The sequence below is a fragment of the Penicillium manginii genome, assembly GCF_028828005.1.
Source record: "Penicillium manginii strain IBT 31320 chromosome Unknown utg000011l:1.0-1395921.0:1.0-1396616.0, whole genome shotgun sequence".
NCBI lineage: Eukaryota > Fungi > Ascomycota > Eurotiomycetes > Eurotiales > Aspergillaceae > Penicillium > Penicillium manginii.
The window spans coordinates 636,732-655,565 of NW_026643112.1; the positions used below are offsets into that span (position 1 = coordinate 636,732).

At 48.3% G+C, this 18,834-nt stretch overlaps 7 protein-coding genes across 7 annotated transcripts; 1 reads left to right on the forward strand and 6 right to left on the reverse strand.

The window, feature by feature from the left end:
* Positions 1 to 693: 693 nt before the first annotated feature.
* Positions 694 to 2,090, reverse strand: N7533_013512 (putative chitin biosynthesis protein (Chs5); the record flags this gene model as incomplete). The annotated part of the gene is made up of 2 exons (XM_057110162.1): positions 694 to 1,911; positions 2,019 to 2,090. 2 exons carry the CDS (start codon positions 2,088 to 2,090, stop codon positions 694 to 696), a joined length of 1,290 nt encoding a protein of 429 aa, XP_056952864.1.
* A 539-nt stretch (positions 2,091 to 2,629) lies between these two features.
* N7533_013513 (uncharacterized protein) lies at positions 2,630 to 3,133 on the reverse strand (the record flags this gene model as incomplete). Its single annotated transcript, XM_057110163.1, has 1 exon — positions 2,630 to 3,133. The coding sequence occupies one exon, from the start codon at positions 3,131 to 3,133 to the stop codon at positions 2,630 to 2,632; it is 504 nt and encodes a 167-aa protein (XP_056952865.1).
* Positions 3,134 to 3,670: 537 nt separating this feature from the next.
* N7533_013514 (translation initiation complex factor eIF1A) lies at positions 3,671 to 4,315 on the forward strand (the record flags this gene model as incomplete). The annotated part of the gene is made up of 2 exons (XM_057110164.1): positions 3,671 to 3,691; positions 3,887 to 4,315. 2 exons carry the CDS (start codon positions 3,671 to 3,673, stop codon positions 4,313 to 4,315), a joined length of 450 nt encoding a protein of 149 aa, XP_056952866.1.
* Positions 4,316 to 5,792: 1,477 nt separating this feature from the next.
* N7533_013515 (uncharacterized protein) lies at positions 5,793 to 8,106 on the reverse strand (the record flags this gene model as incomplete). The annotated part of the gene is made up of 6 exons (XM_057110165.1): positions 5,793 to 6,293; positions 6,358 to 7,213; positions 7,276 to 7,402; positions 7,461 to 7,715; positions 7,772 to 7,906; positions 7,977 to 8,106. 6 exons carry the CDS (start codon positions 8,104 to 8,106, stop codon positions 5,793 to 5,795), a joined length of 2,004 nt encoding a protein of 667 aa, XP_056952867.1.
* A 607-nt stretch (positions 8,107 to 8,713) lies between these two features.
* N7533_013516 (CCCH zinc finger DNA binding protein) lies at positions 8,714 to 10,120 on the reverse strand (the record flags this gene model as incomplete). Its single annotated transcript, XM_057110166.1, has 3 exons — positions 8,714 to 9,432; positions 9,500 to 9,797; positions 9,965 to 10,120. The coding sequence occupies 3 exons, from the start codon at positions 10,118 to 10,120 to the stop codon at positions 8,714 to 8,716; spliced, it is 1,173 nt and encodes a 390-aa protein (XP_056952868.1).
* Positions 10,121 to 11,446: 1,326 nt separating this feature from the next.
* On the reverse strand, positions 11,447 to 13,522 carry N7533_013517 (uncharacterized protein; the record flags this gene model as incomplete). The annotated part of the gene is made up of 2 exons (XM_057110167.1): positions 11,447 to 13,408; positions 13,478 to 13,522. 2 exons carry the CDS (start codon positions 13,520 to 13,522, stop codon positions 11,447 to 11,449), a joined length of 2,007 nt encoding a protein of 668 aa, XP_056952869.1.
* Positions 13,523 to 14,722: 1,200 nt separating this feature from the next.
* N7533_013518 (DNA repair protein) lies at positions 14,723 to 18,434 on the reverse strand (the record flags this gene model as incomplete). Its single annotated transcript, XM_057110168.1, has 9 exons — positions 14,723 to 15,514; positions 15,579 to 17,139; positions 17,196 to 17,247; positions 17,301 to 17,371; positions 17,427 to 17,514; positions 17,586 to 17,763; positions 17,828 to 17,984; positions 18,129 to 18,198; positions 18,299 to 18,434. 9 exons carry the CDS (start codon positions 18,432 to 18,434, stop codon positions 14,723 to 14,725), a joined length of 3,105 nt encoding a protein of 1,034 aa, XP_056952870.1.
* Between the last annotated feature and the right edge of the window lie 400 nt (positions 18,435 to 18,834).

Genomic DNA, 18,834 nt, shown 5'->3' on the forward strand with positions numbered 1-18,834 from the left:
CAAAGAACTTGAACTGGAAGTGAGGAGGTTCAAGTTTGGAGTTGGGGCAAAGGTTAAACCTTGTCAGCGGACGTCATCAGATGCGGGCTGACTGGCCAGCAAATCATATGTATACGAGTAAATACTTAATAGTAGTATTGTTTGGTTAAACTCCAGGACTGTCTATTGGTACTAGTACTAGTAGTAATGGAAACATTCTTAAATAGGTATATCTTGTTGAATATTTAGGAAACCTCCAAGGTTGACCCCGGATTTTCGGATCAGAGAGGAATAAATATACATCGGGTTCTAGGGTGGGTTTACGTAGCACAGGAGTCCCCTAGATCCCGAGGTCTACTAGTAAACTTCCAAGGTTGAAGATAAAAGTTCACATTCAAGCCCTGGATTCAAGTAAATTTGGAACTTGAACCTTTGAAACCAATAGGTAGTTCTAGTACGTCTGGCATGCCTACATGGGTACCTAGGTATTCATCTAAAAATTGAGTGATCTCAGTTGCATTAAGAGGAAAAGGCTATCTACTATACATCAAAACAAGGGCAAAGAATAACCAGGCAAGGGGTTTCGAATCATAAAAGTACCCCTCCTATAGCAGAGGCCCATAAAAGCCCAAACGCAGCGGCGCCCAAAGTCCATCAAAAAAAAACTGTACTGGATATAGTAGTCGTAGAGGTGTCTGGCTGGATAGTATATCTCTAAAGTGGCACTTCGTTGAAGTCACCTTCGCCCTCTTTGCCCTTGCCCTTGGGACTTGTCTTGTTCAACTCGTCATCTTCGTCCGGCATATTCTGCGGAAGAGTGCTCTCTCTTCTGACATCCTCCTCGCTCTCTGCATCCTTTGCTCCTAGATCTGCTTCAAGTTCTTTCTCCAGTGCAGCCTCACTCAGCTGCCCATTTGGCTGTACCGACGACTCATCCTCATCCTCCGACTCATCCTTCGGCGGCGGAGGCGGAGGCGGCAAATCGTCCTCATCCTCCGACCCAACCTCCTGCGCCAGAGCCTGCGGCGGCGCACTCGTCTCACCACCCGGGAAAGGCGTCAGAGGGGGCTCCTCGGCCGCAGACGAATCACGCTGGGGCGCAGCTTCAGGCGCGGGCGAGGGCGCAAGCGGAGAAGGTCGCTGCGTCGTGCTAGGCCGCTGCGCAAGTGTAGCATTCGACATGGTGGATGTAGTTCTTTGGTGAGAATTTCCATGGAGCGTACCGAGCTGGCGGAGTTTAGGGTCCGCGTTCAGGTAGTATCCGCGCACGCCGACAATTGTACCTTCTGATTCACAGGCATCTACCCACTCCGGCACCACGACTGGAATGTTCATCTCGACGGCCTTCTCCCAGAGCGGACCGCGGCCCTCCGTGCAGACGAAGTGAGTGGTGTCGATGCGGACGGAATCAATCAGCTTGCCGCCCACGCGGTCCAGCGCAAGGCGCAGCGCCTCCTTGCGGTTTTGATCGAGGACGCCTGGTGTCACGGTTATACCGGAGAGGTCGGTCATCTTGTGTGTCTGACATGTCAATTTCTCCGATTGGTAGGTGCCGGCGGTTGTGCGCAGGACGAGGTGGAAGGTGTATTCGGAGTGGATGGCTAGACCGCTGATCTTTGTGCTTTGCGTGTTGAGAGGACGGGGTATGGAGCCGGCCTTTGAGCCGTTGCGGTAGAGGGAGAGGGATTTCAGAGACGCGGTTGCGAGGTCGATTGGGTCCCATTCTAGGACGAGGGAGGTCTGGGTTGCATTTCGGAGGCGGAGGATTGGAGGCGATGGGGCCTTGACGCCGTAGGTGTTTAGGATGCGCTTCTGGAGGGACTGGAAGGCGGTTGCGTTGGCGGTTTCGGCGGCGTGGTTGCGCGCAACAGTGATGTCGACGATACTTCCGCTGGAGATGTCATTGGGGAGTAGGACGGAGGGGAATTCGATCTGGATGTATTGTTATTAGCATGCCATTGAGTCTTCTCTTTGTGCGATTAAGTCGCGGGCATCGATTTGGGAGGGTTGCCATGCGACCAGGGGCAGCGTGTGCTTACAAGGCGATTATCCTGGGTGAGGAGAACGGCAACACCCGCGTCTACCTTGCCGACTGTCAAGGAGACGAGCATCGTGAGATGTTTTATATGTGAGGAGGGGGAGTGGTTGAGAGGTGATGGTTGAAAGAGAGAGGCAAGTGGATTCGGGGTAGGTGTTGATTCCGCCAGATCGGCATTAGCGAGGCTTAGAGATGGGGCCAGTACATGTGGATGACGGAGTACAGAGGACATGTCAACAACCAACATCAGGTCAGCCCTGGTGTATTTGGGCTCTATAGGTATTGATTGGGTTATTATTGAATACATGGATTTTATAATAATAGTATATCCACATCGTCAAAAGCAGCCCTGGAGGGTTTGTTTTGATTCAGGAACAAGCTTCTTGTCCAAGAGTACCTAGGTATTTGATATGACGAGTTTTGGCGAAAATGAAAAGAGAAAATGATGGAGTATCCATTGGTGTATCTTTAATATTGTACAATATCCATCGGGTACCCTTAACAGTACCCAATAACCCAAACGCCATGCAAATGCTCCTAATGTCCAGACCAGAGGGTCCGCCGCTATAATACAAGGATGAAAATCCATGCAACGAGGAAGAAAGCTAAAGTTCAAGGCCCTCGAAATTTCTGCTCCTTAAGTTTCTGTTCCCGTAATTTCCTCTTGTTGAGGATGACTTGCAAAAGATAGTTCGCATCGTCCTGGATCACTCCGAATTTTTGATCCAAGAATCCTTTCCGAACAAAGACTTCCATAGACCCAAGTAAGGGATCTGGCCTTTCACTATCAGGGATAGAAGGGAGTGGATGCCCCAGTGGATCGAGGCCATGGTGTGCCAACGCTTGCTGGAAAGCAGAACGTGTTCTTCGTGCAGCCCAAGATCGAACCACTCGTTTGTAACTGCCCAGTTCGACGTTGATGTTGACTCGCCACCAAAGCTCATTCTTGCTTCGATTATTCCACATATGCGCTATCTTAGGACGAAGAGGATGGCCTGGAGCGGTCAGGTAGCGACTCGCAACCATTGGGATCGTGTGCACGGGGTTGAATCGGACCATGAAATTGTCGGAGGTTGCCGTAACTTTGGCCATTATCGAGTGAGCTTTGAGTTTCATGATGACGAGAGTTTATCGATTGCCGGGTACTTCACGCCAGAGTTCATTTCAGTTCAGCTAGGCTCGGTTCGGCTCAGTCCAGTCGAGTCGAGTCCAGTCGTTAGAGAGTCGATCTAGGTGCAGTGGAGGATGGGCTCATAGCGAGAGTCGGGAAGGAGGTGAGCGGTTGCCTCGGTTGGTCTGGGGCGTTTCAGTGTTTCAGGTAGCCCTTATGATTAAATGCCAATACCGAGTCAAAGCCAGCTTAAGACTCGAATTGAATTGCTCATCCTAGGATGTCTTAGTCTCGTCTATCTCGTCACAAGACATAAACATTTCTGCCGGGCGGTATGGCTGATTCCTTGGTGCCTGGTTACGTCAGCACCAGATTTGCACTTGCAAGGCACAGACACCCCCCACTTACTTACCTTCTTTCCTTTCTTTCTTCTCCTCGACCAGTCACTCCGGGGAAATCTACGAGTCTCCCCTCTTTTTCTTTTTTTAAAGAGAAAGCAAAAAGCACCGACTCAAGTCCAGTGCACTTCGTGCCCCGCCACTATGCCCAAGAACAAGGGAAAAGTAAGACCGCAAAATATTCAGCCCCTCCTTGTTGGAATGTGTCACCCCCCGCCACCGTCGCCATGGATGCCCGACCACATTATGTTGAAGGGCCGATAATCATGTCAAGTCGAGGGTCATGGTTTCATCTTCAAATAGGGAAACCCACCGCAACTTCTTCGATCAATGCTGACTTTATCTTTTTGAAAAAAATAGGGCGGTAAGAACCGTCGTCGTGGAAAGAACGAGAACGACAACGAGAAGCGTGAGCTCGTCTTCAAGGAGGAGGGCCAAGAGTACGCTCAGGTCGTCAAGATGCTGGGTAACGGTCGTCTAGAGGCTCTCTGCTTCGATGGCGAGAAGCGTCTTGCTCACATCCGTGGCAAGCTCCGCAAGAAGGTCTGGATCAACCAGGGTGATATTATCCTGCTCTCGCTCCGTGACTACCAGGACGAGAAGGGTGATGTGATCATGAAGTACACCTCCGACGAGGCCCGTAGTCTGAAGGCCTACGGCGAACTTCCCGAGCACGCCAAGATCAACGAGACCGACACCTACGCCAACGATGGTCTCGATGACAACGTCGAGTTCGACGAGGACCGCGAGAGCGAGAGCGAGAAGGAAATCGATGTCGACGACCTCTAAGGTCACCCTCCACCAACCCCCCAGAGCTCGACTGCTCTCTACCCTGCAAGAATGCCACCACAAGATACCCCTTTGTGGCATCCTTCACGTTCTGCCATATTACCTCCTACTGTGTATCGATATTGGCCTAGACGCTGTGGCTTCTCTTTGCTCCCGATCTCAGCTGAGACCTTTGTTTCTCTTTGAGGGGTGTAGGCTGCCTACCCCTATCAACGTGACCATTTGTTTCTTTGGAATCTGGACGAAGTAACAATCAGCTTTTTCCTTTTACTTGGAGGCTGAAAGGACAGTCACAGCAACGCCCGCTATTTCGGCCCGGCAATGAGGATGAGGGTCCCCCATTGACCCCTCAGGCGCTTTCCTACGACAAGATACCAGGGTATGAGAGCAATTGATGCCAAGATGGTTTCGAGATTTGGTTGCATGGATGGTTGTTTGTTCTTTTGAGCTTGATATCTCTTAAAAAGGATTCCCATATTTGTTTACTTCAAAAAAATTCTCGGAGTCATGCTTACAGAGAAAAAAAGTGGTTGCAAGGCACGCATGATGAACCTGCGGGCTTGTTTCCTTGCATTGCATTGCATGCTATGTGTCTTGCTCTGTTTAGCCTTGCTTTGCTTCCATTCTTCGAGTGATAGATTATGTTTAAAAGTCACGAGAATTGAAAATACTTGGTACCTACTGTCATGCTCACTGTAAATCCTCTTTACTAGTATGCATGGTAAATTGTCCATCGTTGGTTGATCTCTTGAAACACTCGTATTCTTGGCAACTCCCTAGCCACATTCTGTGCGTTGATACGGGAAGAACCGGGTTTTAGTGTTGAGTGAGATGCTTTATGTTTAAACCGGAGCCGATCATGTTGATTTCAGAATTCCCATTGGCTAGATGGACTACTTCCCTGCCAGGCTCTGACTCGGACTTTGCTCACTAGAAATTGCCCGCAGGATATTCGTACTAGTATTCATGTCAAATGCGAATAGTACTGGACATTAGATCGATGGCATATCAGCTTAATGCATGCGATGGAGTCATTGAGCTGATAATGCATCAAATCTTGAAAAAATTTCATCTTCAGGTCCTTTGATCTAGTGGTGAGGATGTCAGATTTTGAAGGTTAACCCTTCCCCGCTTAACGTGGTGATCGATTTTCTGAATGCCCCGGTTCGAACCCGGGAAGGACCTCAATCATTTCATTTTTGCTTTTATTTACGCAGTTCTTCTTTCGTATGGTTCTATTTTTGTTGATTTCACACATTCCACGAGTTTGGAATTGATTTCGAACACGCCGCGCCGTCCATAATTCAACTGAATCGTGATCCATGGTTCAACTTTCTTGTCCACATTTACTAGTATGCCCAGGTGGTTGGAGGCATATGAATATTTTTATATCCTATTGACCGACTGTAAGAGTCAATCTCATCGTTATTCCAGAAGCTAAATTCCAATTCTAAATACAACTTGAATGCAAATATCTTCAAGCATCCAGGCTTCCCTCCCCATTAGTCGACCCCTTAACACAGCCCGCATCCCCAAACATCGATTTCACAGCATCCTGCCACGTAGTCTCCTGCTGGAGGTAATTTTGCAGCGTATAAAACCGCCGACACTCCGCAGCCTCGTAGACGAATTGAAGCGGAGTCTCACCATCTTCGGGATCATACTCGTTGCGAAGATTGATATTTCCACTCCAGGAATATGAAGGCGTAAGGTTTGGACTCGTTTCGTTGAACCGTTTCCATTCTGACGTGGTCAAGATGGGTGACGAGGTCCCCGCGGCATTTTGGATGGCCTGGTTTGCTTGCTGGATGTAGCCATTTAGATAATTGATCTGCAGCGACTGGCCTCCCTTGACACCTCCGGCTCCTTGCATGGGACTTTCGTTAGGTCGACCGCCGAATGCGATGGTGCGAACGCCTTGGCGTTTCATCAATTTGAGGAAGAGGGCGCAAGTCGAGGCGCATTCGCCATTTGTAAGCTGTAGTTTTATTCTGGTTAGTTCCGTGGGGAGTTTTAAAACTTTGGGCGTGGAAGCAACTTACGATTGCGATGTTTTCCGCAGGGAAGAGGGCTTTCTTGGGGTCCAGAGCGATACTTCCGTATCCATTGATGGGAAAACTGGTAGACGAGAGAGCTGTGTAGTTGAAATTGGCCAGCAAGCTGGACGATGGGCTCCCGAGTGTATCGTGTGGACCATAGAGATCGTCCCAGGACTTGAAGTCGGTTTCTTGATCAGGCTGGACGTTCTTCTTGTACCCGAATGGGTTGCTCGCGTCTGCATTGGGGTCGGATGATTCGGCCTTGGTGAGGTATTTCGCTGCATCATGTGCTCTATAACGTGTCGCTGTGTAGGGTGTTTCTTCTGGGAAGAAGATCTTGAACAAATCAAGCCCGATTGAGATAGATCCGCCCGGGTTGCTGGTCAAATCGATCAAGATATTCTTCTTGCCGGCCTCTGTGGCGTTTTTCAAAAATTCCACGGCGACCTGGGAAACTTCATGCGGGCTGGAAGAGAATGTCGGAAGAAATATAACTCCCGTATCTTCTAACCCGGTAAGCTTAGAGTAATACCCGGCAATGGAATTTGCTGAGTTCTTCCAAGTTGTATCGGGAAGTCCTGGCACTTCGGATGAAGCTTGCTCAGTACTGGATGTACTAAAACCGGAGTTTAGTGTTCGAGGAATGCAATTGATGGTGTATAGCTGGGTGCCATTTTTATATGAGAAGAACGTCTCGCTGGGAGAGGCTTTCTTTTCTATGGTCTGTTTGGTCCCGTTGCCGTACTCGATAGTCAGCTCTGAACCTTCGCTCCATTCAGTAGAAGACGTCCAAAGGCCATTGACACCAATAGGTGAATTAGTGACGCTGCGAGCTGAAGCGGGGAATATGCGGTTATATCTGCATATATTAGCCAATGCAATCCATGGACCACAATGAATTGTTAAAGATTGAAAACATACTGCGCATCGCGGTCTTGAAGAGCTTGGCTAAATGCATATGTTTCGAGAAACTTCGCTGCATCTGTGCCATTGATAGAAACAAGGGGTGAGACATCCTTGGGATTTTCTCCTTTGACATTTGCGTCATCTGTGGGGTATAGTCAGTTGGGCATATCTTGGATCTATTGTAGTAAGCTTGTACTTACTCAAAGTATAAATTTCGGGGAGCGACAGTCCATCTGATGAAACTGACACAAGCGGCAGATCGATGACATAGTTGAAAATGCTCTGTGAACAAAGCTGAAAGACCAAGTGACTATCATGTGCGGATTTGATGAGATTGGAAATTTCGAGGTCCATCTCAAATTGGCTTGAGTAGCCATCGCCCTTGACCTTGTCTAGGATTGTATCGATCCCACCCAAAAGGTCGACCGATGGCATCTTGTATCCAGATGGGGGCGCTGTTCACTTTGTTTAGCCCAATTTGAAATATACATCGAATCGTGATTCTGCTCACATTTCAAAAAGTCGACAGTGGACTGGAACTCGAGGATCTTGCGCATGTTGGTCAGAAAGATTGTCGCTAGATCCGATTCAAATGGCATCGAATTTAGACATTGGTATGCCAAATCCTGCGGCACCCTTGTATCGACTGCGACCGTTAGCTAGTGTTTCCCCCTCTGATCAATAAATCACCAATGCTCTCTCTGAATATGACGTACCCTTTTTTTCATTGGCATCTGCTACGAGATTAGAGATCTGCGCACATGGATCGACATCGCGCACATTCCTGCTCGCTCCAACAACAACTCCGAGTGCGACCGGGGCCAATAAGGTTGTCTTCAAATGCATCACTAGAGAGATGGAGGCGTTGAAAACATGAAGTCGAGAGGTTCGATCTGCACCCTTTGGGGGCTTGGAGGATATCTCCACTTTCAGGGGCGTCGGTGGACCCTTGCGTGTCGTTCGTTGCTATTTTGAGGGATCTGCGTGGATCCCCCAGAGAGCGCCAAGACGAAAATATGAGCGTTGAGGATTGTAAAACGATCTGGATGTCTCGGCTAGTGGCGTTCTCTACGAGCTTCTGGTTAACATGAGTGGTGTGATCAAGGGGCTTTTCTATCAGAGTTTCTTTGTTGTTCATGTTGGTTGTTGGGGTGAGGAAGTAAACATTGAGTTCGGCCCGAAATCGCTCAGGCTACAATCCCATGTAAATGTAGAAAGACAGAACTGAAGATGTAGTTTAGCAGTAACATTATTCATTTGTAAAAACAAAAAGGAACATTTGATTTCTCAAGAATCAGCCAATACTACTAAAAGGAGAGAAGTGTGTTGTTCCCAACCCGAGAACAGCACCTGGGCACCAACTGGGCAGAATGTCAAATAAAAACAATAAAAGACCAACTTGAAAACACATGGCTCGAAAACAAAGCCTTACACCCAAAACCAACTCACAGATCTATCCGTGAGCGACAATTTTGGTGTCAACATTGTGAGGAAACTTGCAACCCTGAACCGTACAAGTCTTCTGCGGGCACCGATGCCCACTAACACAATTCTCATCATCACATCCCAGGCCCTTTGGACAAAGGCTCAAGCGGGCGATCCACATTAGATCAAGTACATCTTGACCCACAAGCTTCGGTTTATGTTTATGGGTACAGCCCTCTCCATATGAGCACCAACCCAATATGTGAAACTGGTTGCAAAATTTATGTTGCTTCAGATCCTCAATTTTCGACTTTGACGAAAAGCGCAAATAAGGATCAACTCGATGACCGCTGGCGTTCTTACAAACAATAAGCTTCGGATTATTGGATTTTCGGATATCTGTTGGCGAATTTGTTGTCGAGATGATCTCTTCGACAGGTGTCTTCGCTATGGAGGCGTAGTTTGGGGTCGGCGTACGTGGCGGCGTGATTGCCGGCGTCGTGGAAGTGCCACCAAAAGACACCCTTCTAGATAGTAGTTTCTTCGATCTGAATACCGTAGGAAAAGAAGCTGTCTTGAAATACGGTACCAAAGCCCTAAGTTCATGCGCAAACGGTGGGCCTTCTACCAGGGAAATCCGATTCGATTCACGATGAGAATCTAATATACGGGCATAACCGTTATCCGCAGAGCCACAAAAGACAATGTGCTGACAATGACTATTCATTATATCGCTCTTAAAGTGTGCTAGAAACAGGTTAGAGTTGTATATCTGGCATTGGGAATATGGAGGATGGATATGATGTGTGCATACCTTGAATCTTCACATCGACACACTCCTTTCCGCTGCCAGCATTCACAAAGTCACACAGAACATTCTCCATGTTAAACCCCCGGATAAATAAATCCAGAGTCTCGTTGGGACTGATGGTACCCGTATCGCGATAGATCTTTGTCAAGCCAGCCACGTTCGCGTACACTCGGATATAGTATTGGATATTCGGGCTGGAACCGGGGTTGACTTCTTGGACATGCCCTTGAACAGCTTCGATGAGCGCCTTCGCTGCTGAACGACCGCCATTTTGTTGCCCTTGAACAAAATCGTCCAGAAACTAGATAAGTTAGTTGAAATAAACTGATATCGGAAGTGGTAATCTCACGTTCATATGGTCACCATCGACTAAAACCGATGCAAAGCTTAATTTCGCCTATTATCACAAAAAGTCAGTAAGATAACTAGATCATGAAGCTAATAAGTATTGGGATCCTCAAAGTGTACCTTCTTTCTCTGTTCATCTTCCAGCTTACTCCGACGACTTTCAGCCTCCTCCTCATAAACCTCGGCCAATTTCTTCTGATGGCGGAACCCCCTTTTTTCATTTTCAAGATCGGCACAGAGTTCCTCAACATGAGAAATGAGGTCCTGCACTCGCATGATCGTTAGTTAATCCCGGGAGAGGCTGTTTTCGAATCATACTGCGATCAGTTTGTCCTTCTTATCTTCGGTGGCACACAGGTCCTCGTGCCTTCTCTTGAGCTCTGCCATATCCACCATTATCGCTTCTCAGAAAGGTCGATATTTGCATATACCTAGGTATTGGAAAAAAGGGAGAAGCAAGGATGAAATCATTTCCGACGAAGGAACCTCTTATTTTTATACCCCACCCGCGCCTTATTCCCAAGGCTAAATTCATACGGCCGCCCTGTACTTTGCTGCCACGTCGGGTAGGGACAGCGCAGGTGCATGAACTCTTGTATTACCAACTGTTGGTAATTTGTGTACTTGATGTTGGTTAGCGATGTTGATTGGTCTTGCACTGCAAGCAATGTCAACGTTGGACTAATAAGTGGTAGTTGCAGGGTTCCTATTAACGCCTCGTTGAACTGCGGCAGCACTTGTACAGGACAAAGCGATCTGTGGCTGTGAGCCTTGTTAGATTTTTCTCGAAAAGTCAAGCTATTTTAACAGACATTGCAAAAAGAGAAACAAGTAAGGATCTTGAATTATATGGACGATCAAGCTGGCTTGAAGGGTCATGGACTAAAACCACGACCTTCAAAGCTATTCCATTCAAAGTAATTTACTCTTGCTCTGATTCCCCAGATTGGATAGAGCGCATATCCGGAGCAGACAAAAAGGTGGCAGCCAATTAAAAGCTAAGCGCCGACAAGGCGAAATGAGTATTTGTTGGATGACGTGGCGGATTCAGCCTCATGAGCAAATCTGGGAAATCGGCCTTGTCGAAAGAAAAGTCAAGGACTAAGTCCCATTATTCATTTCGGTCATATGGAGTCCCGGAGGATGGTTTGTTTTTTGAGTGTCACTACATAAGTGTCACTACAATGGAGTATACTGCTCCCCTACTATACCTCGCATTTCTTGAAAAAATAGTGTGACCTCATGTAGTAACAAAACGCGCCTATCTCGCACGCAGGGTTTGGTAACCTGAAAATATAAGTTGGGCCTGAGGCATGCTGTCAGAGGATGCTACTGAGAGGAAGTTAGACGCTGTTTTCATTTCGTAGTGAGAAAGGAGGAAATTGGGTTCTATGTCTGATCTTATACTCCACAAAGGAGAGGAGAAGAGGGAAATCAACTTGAATAGGCCGAATTTAATTAAGAAAGACATGAGAAAGACAAAGCCCTGGGTATGTTAAATCTGCAAGGCTTCTGGGCGGAAGCAATCATCGCTATGAAATATACGCTTCAACAAGAGGAAAAGAAAAACAAAAGGACATCTCCTCCTCCCTCTGCATGTAACTAAATAGTCCTAGCCCGATGCCAATTCCTCCGACTCCCCGTCCCCGAAGACAAAGAAGACCCTTCCCCATTCCAATACTGCAAAGAAAGACTCTGCCACCCCGTAACAAGCCCCTTCTCCAGCCGCACATTAGGCCACAACTCGCGGAGGACCAACTCCACAGGTTTCGGAACAACACTCGACTCCTCATCATCACGAACCTGACTCTCCCACCACAATTCCCAGGCAATCCGGCCGATTTCCTGAATTTGCACCTCCACTTCACCGACGCGTGGCGGTCGTACGAGGAATGATCGACCCAGTTGGCTGAGGACCTGTTGTTCTAGTTTATCGAAGAATTCCATGCCAACGGGTGTAATTCGGAGATTCTTCAGACGCCGACTGGACTGATTTGACGAGATAAGGTGCCAGATCTTCGAGACGAGGATTTCGTCCACGGCTGCGTTGGAGAAAGTTTTTCTGAGCGTGTCTGGTTCTGTTGCGGGCTCGATGGGCCAGGGGGTTATTGGTCGTGAGCGCGGGTCGTAGTGCAAGTCCAGGACCAGGGTATGTAGTTGTGAGAAGCTGCCGAGCTCTTTATAAAGCCCGCATTCCTGGGGACTGCCTTCGCTGCGTTTAATGGGGAGGCAGAGTTCTTCTAGGATCGGGCAGCTTTGCGACATCTCGGTTATTTGGCCGGAGGTCCAGATGGGGTATTTGAAGCCTGTGTCGAGGACGTTGGATAGTCGGCGGATGTGGGTGCTTGATTGAATGAGGAGGCCTTTTAGAGAATTTCCGTGCTGGGATAGGATTTCGCGGAGTGAGGTGAAGCTTCGTAGGCCCTCGAGGCAGAGATGGCGGAGGGGGCGGAAGGCTTGTACTGCAGCGACCATTTGCTCGTCATCGGCGTGGATGTCTTCATGGTGGAGTTTCCATGGGTGCATGTTGATGTAAAGCCGTTCAAGTCCGTGGAGTTCCGAGGCGACCTTTTTGAGTATGGCTGGATTGCCGTATACGCCGATCTCGAGGGAGCGAAGGCGCGAGAGATCGACTAGCTGGGACATGCTTGATAAGACTTCTTCCCAAGGGCTCATGGGCGGATGGGCGTCGAAGGAAAGTGAATCGAGGAATGCTCTCGGCATGAAGTTTCCTGTGAGAGAAAGCTCTTGCCATTTCCTTTTAACTCGCAACATATCTTCTGTCGTCAGGTATCCCAGGTCCTGGAAAGAAAGATGTTTGAGATTTGGAGCTGTAAGGGCGAAGAGGAGGGTTTCCGTTAATTGGGCCCTCTTTGAACTGTTTGGTAGAGTTGGTGGTCTAGAGTGGTACATTGAAAAAGCATGGAGTTGCGATGAGCGGAGGACATTTAGATCGAACGGGTCGTTGAATTTGGATGGAGGTCCCGGATATGGGTCTCCATAAGATGGCAGATTTAAATTCAAAGATTGGTGGGTCCAGACATTTAATCGACACCTTGGGTGGTGCTGGTTGAGAACTGCGAACAATTCAGACGGGAAGATATTTTGGATGACATAGTTGAGTTCGGTCAGACGTTCCAACTGGGCGATCAATGAAACTAGCGGCTGCCAGTTTCTCTCTCTGTAGTAAACGGATTCTGTGGCCAAGAATGGGAGAACTTGATCATGACAGCGCTTCAACCGATGCTCTAGAAAGGTATCGACAGAGGCCGGGGACCTGAAGTCGATAGACTGGAGAGCTCGATTCTTCACATCGCGGATCTGGAGAGCTTTGGTTGTCTTCCGGGACGGATCTGGCAGACAGACAATATCAAGTCTGCGGGCATATTTTAGAAAGGGCTCGCCGTGTGTATGATTGCTCACTTCGGAAACCAGAGTTGGAAGTCTCCCATCGTTATGAAAGGCGATGCTCAAAGTCTCATAGACGAAGGGGGCCGCAGTGTAGTACCATGCGTGATTGATCCGGCTCACAGAGGAAAGATCTTTGTGCGAATCCGCTTTGACCTAGAACGAGATTAGTAGGGTCAGTACAAGTGTACATAAGAAAGAAGTCTCATCGAGCGAGTTGCATACAAAGCGGCATATTATATGCTTGATCTCTACCGGTAAAGAATCCATGTCGAGAGATTTGGGGGGAGTTGGGCAAGTAAAGTAAGGGAGTTGGGCGAGATGTAGATTATTAAGGTATTTTAAAGCAGATCTCACGGACAACCTTCCACAACAACCTTCCCAGGTGCATATTCCAAGGTTACTAGTAACCAGTTACTACTACTCTATGAATACACCTGCATGATCTATTTCTCGTGGCAAGGATTGTATGGAGACCCCATATCCTCGGGTATGCAACCGGGTTGGGGGAATATCACCCCACTACGCCCCCACCGGTATTTCCCGCTTGGAGCCTGAGCAAACCATCGTGTGCGACGCTTAACGAGTGGACCTAGCGTTACAACTGATGCCAGGTTTTGGAGGTCTGTTCCCGTGCAGCTCGCCCATTCAAGTTTCTGTCCTCCGTGCTCTCCGTCTCCTGACCCCCGCACGCTCGATGCTCAACTCCAACCCGGCGTACTTACGAGGCTGATGTATGTATGGACTGCCTTTAAACTTTAGAACACTCGTACTAGTATTATGAGGTGGTGAAAATATAGTACATTAATTAAATGAAAGTCCTTCTTTCGAAAAACTTTACTTTTGAAAGTCAACTTCAACTGACAGGCCACCGGGATACATAGAAAAGATGTCAAGACTCGGAGAAAGATTTACCTGACAGTTCGCAGGCACCCCTCATTTCGCGTATGCAGCGCAGTCATCTCGAAGTACATATTGCTTGGCAACACTATTGTCGCCAGGGACACTAACCACAATGGTTAAGGCAGACAGGGATGCCAAGGGTATCATCTCCGAATTCCACCGGACCGGCCTCAAATGAAATTAATCCAACATATTACATCCGGGCGGGCCTAGAGTAAGGTTTCCCTATAACTTCTCAATCGTTTTGACCCTTCAAGTGTGCCGTGTTGAGGGATTTATAGGAATGTGTGCCGAGTTTAACCCCCCCAATTCCGTCACCGTCTGCCGAGACTGCTATAAAAAACATGTCTCCGTCCATGATAGACAGACTAGGGGGGGGGGAAACGGGAGTTCGCTTGTCGGAGTTTTGATTGGGTTTGATCTGTTCACCCCGGATGCTAACCACTATACTAATCTTCAAAAACGCTCTTCTGGAAGAAGCCGACAATTTTCCGCGCAGCCTCCTTACCAACTAGCGGGTCCAATTGCTCAACTTCCATATTAGCAATCTCGGTGAGATTATCGGTCTCAAGGATTAGTCGTTCCAGAGCCTGTGGCGACACCCCCCGGGACAGCACGAAGCATATCTTGCGGGAGAAGATTAAAAATTCGGTGCTCAATCCCTGCTGTTCCTGTCGTGCCACTGCCCGAGCCGGACTCATCCATCGCCTCCAGGCCGGTGCCAAGCATCACTGCGCGATTTGGATCCGGCTCAGGGGCGTTCTTCTTGAGTTCGGTGAAGATCTCCGCGGTCTGGTACGGTGAAGAAGACCATATAATCTTGAGACGGGGGAATGCAAGTGTTAGGAGGACGAGGAGGTGTTGAAGGGATTTGGGGTTGGAGGGATTGGAAAGTGCACTCGTGCTCGAGCTAATCGCTGCCCCGGTGGACGAGAAGCCAGATTCAGTCATGAAAGAAGGGCCCGTGGAGAAAGCGTCAAAAGTGAAGGATTTGTTCTGGTCGAACTCGATGAGAAGTAAGGGGCTCTTGTAGTGTTGAAGCATGCTTTCAGCTTGGCTGTAGAGACGGCCGTTTCGCAGGGAAGATATTAAATCTTGAATAGATTTTCGCTCAACGCAGATATCTGGCGTGAGGACATAGTCACCAACAGTCAGTTGACCAGGTTTGATGACCATGTTGCTGCCGTGAAGAAGAGAAGGGAGAGCACTTCGGAACTCTCGCAAATCAACCACTACTAACGGAGGGGCCGCGGTTGCTGCCAATCTACCTCCTCCAGCAATACGAGTGTTGACGGTCCGGAGAAATTGCTCTTGGGGGTCTTCAGCACTCTTATCATGGGATAATGTCACGGCCATGTTCTATGGGGAATGAGGTTAGATGAAGATGTCGAAGATTCAGCAGGAGTAGAAGAACTTGACTTACGCCCTTCTCCTTGATCAATTTTGTGAAAGAGTCTTTCTCTCGCCGCACCGCGCTGAGATAACGCTGTTCCTCCACCGATCCACCGTAGTATATGAAATAGACTTTCACATTTCTTCCAACGTGAGAGCTGCGGTAGACCTCTACTCGTCTGATGAATGCCGGATCCGGCTCATACATGATGATGTATCGCGGTCGCACCTCTTCAAGTATTTGACTGTCCATCTCTCCATCATAGGGATGAATCATGATGAGATCGTCCATGTCGTAAAGTTCGTAATAGTCCTCTATATCCATCATATCATCAATAATGATCTCTTCTTTCTGCTCCTCCTCAATTTCGGTAGGTTGGATCTCATCAAGCAAGCCTGCAACTTGATCGGGCAATTCAACATTCGTTTGGACACTGGCATTCGGCACGCGTCCGGCGGCCGAGTTGACAGCTCCACCACCACGAACTCGGCGACGTTTATTTGGAGGCGGCCTTCCTTGTTGACCCTGTGCCGACCCTGGCTTTCCAGTTTCATTCCCCACGACAGATAGAGATAGGTTCTTATTAATATTGGAGAGTGATCGTTTCCAGTTGAGGTAGTCACGCAGGTAACGACGCATCATAATGCTTGCAGATGAATTATCTTCGGTAGATTCATCTTCGTCAGGTGCGGCTTTCGCGTTCCCAACTTTCGTATGCATAGTGTTGATGTATTCGCGAAGCTGGCGGCATATTCGTCGATCGCTGCACATGATCAGAATAGTGCTGTTCGATCCATCATGGCTTGATGGGTGAAGGTAGGCATCGTGCTCAATCTCGCCCAGGACGTCGGCGAGGACATCCCATTTTGGAAGAGGTTCAAGCACAGGCTGCAGCTCGGAGGAAAAGCCCGTAGATCCATACGGGCGATGCAAGTCTTTGCTTATTTTCCCTTCGTATGCCCTTGCCTTTGCTGTTTGGAACAGTACGTGTGCAGCGTCAAGAAAAAGCCAAGGAGAGTCGTTGTGTCTGTTTGATCCAGGGGCTGGCGAATTAGCCGTAACGATCGTGTCGAGATATTTCACGAAAGACACGGAATCATAGGTAAGCAGCGCATGGAGAATGCCCCGGAGATCGCGGAGAGCATTGGCTATTTGCCTCGTTCGGAAGCTGACGCGGTGCCAGATCGGCTCGAGCTGTCGCCGAATCATAACATCGAAATTGCGATGCAAAGCACTGTCCAGCGTCCACTCCTCCATATCCAAGCCTGTATTTGATTTTCGTAGTTCTGCAATGCTGATATCGACGCATTCAAGGACGGCGTTTTGAATCTCGCGCATCTTTGTACTCATCGGAACTTCGAGTTCAATCACCTCGGCCTTCCGATTGCCCTCTAGAGCTTCGGCCACGGAGACATGGAATCGGGGCCATAGAGATGCCTTTCGCAGAAACAAATTTCGTAGCATATTGGCCAACGGGGCAAAGCCGGTGGTAAACGGTTCGGGTGAATCGGAGAATGCTTTTAAAAATCCAGTTTTGTTCTTTTGTCGGTAGACACGAGCGACGAATGCTTCTAGGGAGGTTGCAACGACTCTAAACCTATGTCAGCGAGATGTCACCCGAGAACTCGCCAAAGAGATACTCCATACTTCTCGGCATGCAGAATAATCATGCCCGTAATCTTGTCCGGATCAACCACATCTAGGGACTTGGTTAGTTGATTGTTTGCAAGGGAGTGGGGGTGTATGATGTACTCAAAAGCAAATCCGAGATCAATATCCTCGATGTCACACTCAGAATGCCACCCTGGGCGTAGATACGCTCTCTAATGTGAGGTTAGTTCGACCCCGCATCAATATAGAGCATTGAACTGGACGCACCGCATAGCCACCGTTGCCCTATCCGTGTTGATCTTTCTCAATCCCCTAGCTAAAGGAGATTTGCTGATCGCAGCCTGTTCCGCCAATGCTATCCAACCAAACTATAAGCATTCTGTCGATCTTGGTAGGATCGCGCAAGACCCGTGGGGATAGGCGTACCCTCTCCGAGCCAGTCATTCTCCCGATCGTCCGCTCCTACCAACAGAACTAGGTTGTTTCCCGCCGCATCGTAGAAGTGTAGAAGGTTCGCGATCAGATGGAGTAGGCCGAGGCCGCGGGCTAGGATGACTAGCTCATCCTCCGTTCGTAGTTCGGTAAAGATGTCCTGCTGGTATTGCTGCGCGAGAGTTTAGCTATCGCGCGCGGAGCGTCATTTCGACGAGGGAGTAGTGTATATTTACCAATGGTAGGGACAGCTTCACCGGGACATTTGCGCGTTCTTGAGGCATGAGGAGCCCTTCAACAGCACCTTGACCTTCAGCCTTGACGCGTTTAAGTTCAAGGTTGGCAAACACAAGAAAGTCGAGGTCGAAGTCGAGATCGATGGGCTGGTCAGCACTGCGCGTGGTCACGTGCCTATGATGTAATACATGGAGTATAGCATATATACCTAGGTTTATAGAGAAAATATCTTTTAAATGGAAACGAAATGGTACGTTGGAGTAATACACAATATGATTTAATGAGGTCACACAGAGCGACTAGCTAGCTGGCTTATTCAGCTCCTTCATGCGCGCTTCGGTTTCCTCCCTCGACGCCTTGGGTGGCAGATCTGCAAGTACAAATCAGTATGGAAGGTGTCTCTCGAAGGAAATCGAAGAAATTCACTACTATGTTCTAGGTAGAACTTGAAGTAATTGAGTTTTACTTACTATCAGAAACCACGGGACCCTTTGATATGAAATCCTGGGCCGATGCCTTTTGCTGTTCGCCCGTTTTGCCGGAGTCTTCTTTAGGATCCTTCTGCGGAGCCGATGGAAATTCCGAGGACTCTGGGATGACAGGCATTGTAGAAATGTGTTTGGATTTCAATAAATGGGGATATTATTTCAAATTTGTAGTGACTGGATCTCTGGGAAAGTGGGTAAGAGATTAATCTGATGGTGATGTTGCGCAGAAAGTTCAAGTTTATATAGATCCTGGCGTGATGACGTCGGCGGTCGGTATATCAAGAGGCGATTCGGACATAAGCAGATCCCAGAAAAGCAGGATTAAATTGGATATTGCTTACCTAGATAGGTAGTTAGGTAATATAGAAATCGAATTAACCAACTACTAGATCTGAGTAGTTATAGTCTCAATATAGGGAGGGACTCGGAGGTAGTAGTAGTCTTGGCTAGGCAGACAAGTACTAGTAGTACACCATACTAGTAGCCCCATAATTGGTAGCAGCAGTATCTACGTAGAA